The 6,000-nt window shown below is 35.6% G+C and overlaps 1 protein-coding gene across 1 annotated transcript; it reads left to right on the top strand.

Annotated features, from left to right (window-relative positions):
* Positions 1–2,802: 2,802 nt before the first annotated feature.
* Positions 2,803–3,171, top strand: LOC137943716 (auxin-responsive protein SAUR67-like). Its single transcript, XM_068789153.1, has one exon. The coding sequence runs from the start codon at positions 2,803–2,805 to the stop codon at positions 3,169–3,171; it is 369 nt and encodes a 122-aa protein (XP_068645254.1).
* The last annotated feature ends 2,829 nt before the right edge of the window (positions 3,172–6,000 follow it).

Here is a 6,000-nt window from a genome sequence, read left to right as displayed (position 1 = left end):
ATATTTCAAGGCCTCCTAATACTACCGAGGAATAAATATAGAAGAAATAGATGTAAGTATATGGCAAAAAAAAAGAGACAAACAATGGTGAGAAACAAAATTAGATATAGGATGAGATGTAGAAGTCCAAGTACAAATCCTAGGTTCCTTACGAAAAGCAATGGGTGTTAGGAATTAGATGCCCTAATTCCAAATAAGTGAGAGAAATAATAATAAAAGTAGAAGAGGGGAAAATAAGAATAAAGAAAGACAAAAGATTTATACAGGTTTGCCTCAAGGTGAGACTATGTCATGTCTTTCACCGCTGCAGTTCCATCATAATGATGAAATAGTTTACAAGAGAAACCCCTTCTCTAACCTCTCTCAGCCGCAACTGATGATTCTCCTTGATGATCTTACTCTAGGTGATAAAACCCTAACAACGGTGCCCCTAAATATAAAGAGAAAATTAGGGCAATCGGATTATAAGTGTGAAATCCCCAAACTACCCTTAATGATCCACATATTGATTCAGCGTAAGGCATTAATTAGGCTCCAAAACTTAACAATCTCCCACTTGGAGACTAATCCATTATCAATATCTCCTGCGCAACGACAACAACTTTTCAATCCTCAAAGAGAAGTCCAAGTGAAGTTGCACACAACTTTAGTTTCTCAATCGTAACAGTTTTTGTCAACATATCAGCCATATTTTGACTCCCTTGAATCTTCTCAAGTGCTAATACTCCATCCTCATGAGCTAATCTAATGAAGTGATAATGCACCTGCATGTGCTTTGTTCTAGTATGATAAATAGGGTTCTTTTCTAAATGAATAACACTCTAAACTATCACAATACACCACATTCTTCCCATGCTTGAGAGCTAATTCTTCCCAAAAAGATTGCAACCATACCATTTCTTTGCTTTTCTTCTCTTACATCGTGCCCTTCAAACACTCCCCCTCTAGCAGGTCTTCAATTTTATTTTTCTGAAAAAAAATTCTTCATATATGCAAAGGTTTCATATTTTGTGTTCCCCTTTATTGAATATTTTGGTCACATAAAAATTATCACAACATGTAGAACAAAATACCTATTTCTTGTACTTTTTTTGCTTCTCCCCCTCAAGCTAGAGATAAAAAGGACATGAAGACCCAACTTAGATAAAACATATGGTCATACGACAAAGCTCCATATACCTATCAAAACGGTCATAGTCTAAAACACACTCCATCCATTTTTATAGACAGAAAAATGACCACACTTTAGGGCACAACAAAGAACTACTTACTTTTTAAGGGTAACTCAAACACAAATCACCTCTTGTGTGAAGAAAAATAATACTTGACTCAAACTGGATGTTGGACACACTTTTATACTTTTTAGGTAATGGGTATAGGCATAAAAGTACAAGATCATAAATTGACGAAACACTAGAGGAACAAAACTTTAACCAGAATGAGGTGACTATACAACACTCATACTTCCAAAGTTACCATTTTTGTTTTTTGAAAACTATGGGAGTCTATAATGGTAGAACTTAATAAAATTGACCAAGTATAAAAATTTTGGGGTGACCACAATTTTTTGAAAGATATACAACCAAAAAACAAAAACACAAAACCTGAAAACAACATCAAAGCAAGATATTGCATACCTTGAATAAATACATAATGGAGTGATTAAGTCTGACCAAAAATCTCTCTTTAGGAGAGAAATTTGGTTAAAAACTTGAATTTTAGGAGAAAAGAAAACTCAATTAACGTCAATTCAAGAAGAGATAATAGGGGAGTAAATAGAAAAAAATAAGAGATTTTCAGTAGGACTGACCATTGGTACTTCTGATATTGATATCTCCAAAAATATAGCTCAGAATCACAAATGGTTTCTTGCTCAAGAAACTAGACTCAAATAGCTTTAAATTGATACATAATTTGGCATAAAATATTTCATCTTGAATATTTATGACCTTTTAATTTTCTTTATTCTGTAGCTTGACCCTTGCCTACTCCAATGCTAATATCTTCTTAAATATAAATCAAAATGACATGAAATTTTCTCCTTTTGGATGCGAACAATATTTGATTACTAAGATATATGTGTATCAGTAAAATAAAAAATCTCAAAGTAATTTGAGATTTTATTCAGTTATAAGGTTGGGCAATATTAGATCTCCAAGTCACCTAGCAATTTTTGGAAGCCCTATTTAAACAAGGTCACAGACTTGCTGTAATTTTTTGTAGAAGTGACCAATTTTGTCAGGAAAGGCGAAAACCAGACCATCCATCCACTGAAGGCATGTATGGGTCTATGTGTCCCAAACTAGAGTCCTGAGAGATGTGAACCACCTGGTCCACAACTCTGTCGATTGGTAGGGTTGGTGCGAAGCGGAGTCCACTGCAAGTAGAGGAAGGATGTGTTCTATCATTGGCACCAGCCCAACTTGTAGACAATATGTGATGGGATAAGAAATTAACAATTCCTTTTGCAAGTTCATATGTTGAATTGAGTGGAATGAGTGGAGTTAGGCTGTTCAGCAGTCAAGACGGCGGACAAGAAAGAAAGCAGCGATAAGCAACTACGGCCCTACCTGCTCTCCTCCAGGCCCTATCGTGGTATGACCAGCACATGGAGTTGCATCCCAGCTGACCCGGCAAGATTAAACCCAGCTATCCAGATTGGAGCCGACCGGTGCCTTTGGAATCCTTTTATATATACATCACCTTCTCGAGGTTTTCATTCATCAATACACCACCCATTGGAATCCCAAATCACTCTCTCTTTCCTCCGCGAACTCTTTCTGCAACTCTTCACTCGCGACAATGATGAGCCCCAAGAAGTTGGTGAAAAAACTAGCTGCGACCAGGAGCAGATCCGTCGCCGAGAAAGGTCATTTTGTTGCATACACAACAGATTGTGAGCGCTTCGTCCTTCCTTTGACATTCCTCTGCAATCCCATTTTACAAGCTTTGTTGGCGGTCTCCGAAGAAGAATACGGACTGCCGGGAAATGGGCCAATTATGCTGCCATGTGATGGTGCCTCCATGGAATACTTAATCTCGTTGACGCAGAGATCGCTTAGTGAAGATTTACGGAAGGCTTTGCTTGTCTCAATAACCACAGATGGGTGCTTAAAATCTTCCTTGGTCCAACAACAACTAATCCAGCATACGTCCGTCTTTAGTTGTTAGTGAAATTTTCACCATGCGGTTTGTAGGACTTGGCTACAAATGTAAATATTAGTGCAATTTATGTTCTATACAATTTTCCCTATTTCATTTTTCATGACTTGAAATGTTGAAAATTCAGCACCTTCCCGTCTTCCATAAAGTTAGCTTGCGTTCCTGATCTGGTTTGTGGTTAGCTGAAAGCCTGAGTCATTCATGACGAGCAATTTTCTACACCTTTATTAGTAATTGTAAGAAAACCTCAGCACTCATTCATGGAGCTGGATAGCTTGGTTAGCAATAAAATTGGCTGGCTATTTGGATAAGCTATCAGACGCATTATTTTCTGAAGTAGTGAAAATTCTTCAGCAGAGACAATCCTCTGGCCTCTGGTGTTTTTAAGAGTCATCATAGTGCAAGCTGAAATTAGTCAATGAGTAATAATCCAAGGTAGTCAAACCGAGGATTTTCTTCTTTAACAAAAATGCTTTGATTAAAAAGATCCAATATGTAGCAACAAGGGTAATGAGACATAATGAGTGAGTCAAGCTGGGTTAATATACGTTAAACCAAGTCAAGAGACTATTTTAAATGGAATATTTTTTCATTTATTTTTTCCTGGTGGTCTTTTAAACTATACACTTCTTTTCTTTTACTTTAACATAATTGAATCATAGAACTTCTAAGAGTTACGTTTAAGTAGAAATTTTTTAACTCCATTAATATAATTTTATATAGTTTTTCTTGTTCAAGGAAGAAATCACATGTGTGTACTCTATATTGATTTATAACATGCTTGTGTTATTTATTCATTTACCAAAGTACCGACTTCGAGAGTTTTTTTATTGATTACATTACGAATTTTTTGTTGATTTTCATGATTCCATAGCCTTTAAGGTCTCCAACTTTAAAGCAATGAGAGAGAGAAAAAAGAAAGAGAACAAGAGAGGAGAAGAGGAGAGAAGAGAGAAGGAGATGTCTGAGAGAAGGAAGGAGAAAAGAGTAGAGCAAGTCAATGAGAAAATAGGAGGAAGAATTCGGATTGTGGATGGTTGTCCTAACCCTCCACCTTAAGCTTTATTTATAGATGACAAAAATATAAATATTATCAGTAAACCCTTCAGCCTAGTAGGAGTGAATAAGAAACAAAAGATCAAAGGATAATTATATCAATGACACCTAGGCTTGTCCATATCTTCAACACTCCCCCTCGTGCTAGGTGGTAATAGTGATGAGCCTAGTTTGAAACAAATAAAATAGTTCTAGTAATTATCTCCTCCATCAATGTCTCCCAATAATAAATACTCGATCAAACACATACTCAAAAATTTAAAAAATGGGTGATAAAACATAAGTAAAAAATAACCTCAAAGGATTTCAAATGAAATAGTGATAATAATCATAAAAGAGAGTAATGCTTGTCACTTACAAAGACGGTGATGAAAACTCAAAGGTACCGATAAAATAGTCTCAATGGACTTAAAAACACCTATCTATAAAAAAGAGGACAACCAAAGCGAACACACAAAAGGGTTGGCCAAAGAGGGTAAAAAGAGTAAAAAAAGATGGTAGGAGAAACACAACTAAGGAAAAGGTTAAATTGGGATTAAAGTAAAAGAAGGTGAAGAAGTCGGGGCCATCGTGTGCTTTATCTTCTAAAATAATTCAAGTTCTTCATGAGGGTAGATGTCATCATATGCTTTATCTTTTGGAGTAATTCAAACTTCTCTATAGGGACAGTCTTCTTGCCTTTGGGGTTCTTAAGAGCCATTGTAAAACTGAACTTTTTGAACCAACCCAATTCTTTAAGTTAAATCAAGTTGACAATAGTCAATAAATAGTGAACCCAGGGTAATCACCCAAGGATTTCTTTCTTCAATAATAATGTCTCAATTAGAGAGACACAATAACAACATTTTTAATGAACCAAAACCCAAAAAGCACATAGTATGTTGTTATATAGCAACAAATAACATGTAAATAATGAAAGTCCTTAAGTGTAATAAGGATAAATGATAATTTATATCACATCGAATAGTGAGTAAGGAAGTTGTACATCAAGTAATAAGCTGGAACCAAGTAATAAACTACCAATAATAAGTTGAATCGAGTGTTGGTGGATCCGAGAGCAACTGCAAGGACTTCTTAAAAATAGAGAAGTGTGAATAAAATAGTAATGAATGCTACTTCTATGCTTATTGCATCGATGACTAATTTAAACACCAAACCAAGAGCTAGCCATACCCTAGAATCCGAGAGCTATCCAACCATATTAAAAGCTGCCAATGACATATATTTCCTATTTCTGAATATAGTTCATGTGTAGAGATGTAATTACATAATGAAACCGATGCTAAGGCAAGAGGCAAAAGGTAAGAGAAACTTGTTAGATACTTTCCTGATCTCGAGCAATAGCAATGGAAACTTTCCAGACGTCTTAACAATGGAAAGCACATACCAATGAATCTTGTTTTTGTTAGTGCATATCTTAGAAGTAGGAAGTATCTTTAATTTGATGAGGATATCAGTTTAGGAAACCAATCCTAATCTAGGATATTATCTTGAAATACTTGTCAAACCAAACCCGTGGAGATTGTTTCAAACCATATAAGGATTTTATAAGTGGCATACAAACTCCCCTTGAACCACATATCCAAGTGTTTGTTGTATATAAGTCCCCTCAATATTTCTATTAAGGAAGACATTCTTCACATCAAGCTAAAAACAAGTCATCGACAGTTAGTAGCAAGAGATAATAAGAGATGTACCGAGTTGAACTTGGTTACAGGTGAAAATGTTTCCTCATAGTCATCTCCATAACATTGAGTGTAGCATTTGGCCATGAGTCAAGAT

Source organism: Aristolochia californica, unplaced genomic scaffold (genome assembly GCF_029961685.1).
Source record: "Aristolochia californica isolate CCGP_79_NKW_82.1479 unplaced genomic scaffold, dmAriCali1.0.hap1 SCAF_11, whole genome shotgun sequence".
In the NCBI taxonomy this organism is placed as follows: Eukaryota; Viridiplantae; Streptophyta; class Magnoliopsida; order Piperales; family Aristolochiaceae; genus Aristolochia; species Aristolochia californica.
Note: the sequence above shows the minus strand (reverse complement) of the source record. Positions and strands in the feature narration are given on the sequence as shown.

What these genes read in the sequence shown, in the direction of transcription:
- LOC137943716 (XM_068789153.1), top strand. Translation starts at nt 2,803, where the DNA reads ATGATGAGCCCCAAGAAGTTGGTGAAAAAACTAGCTGCGACCAGGAGC.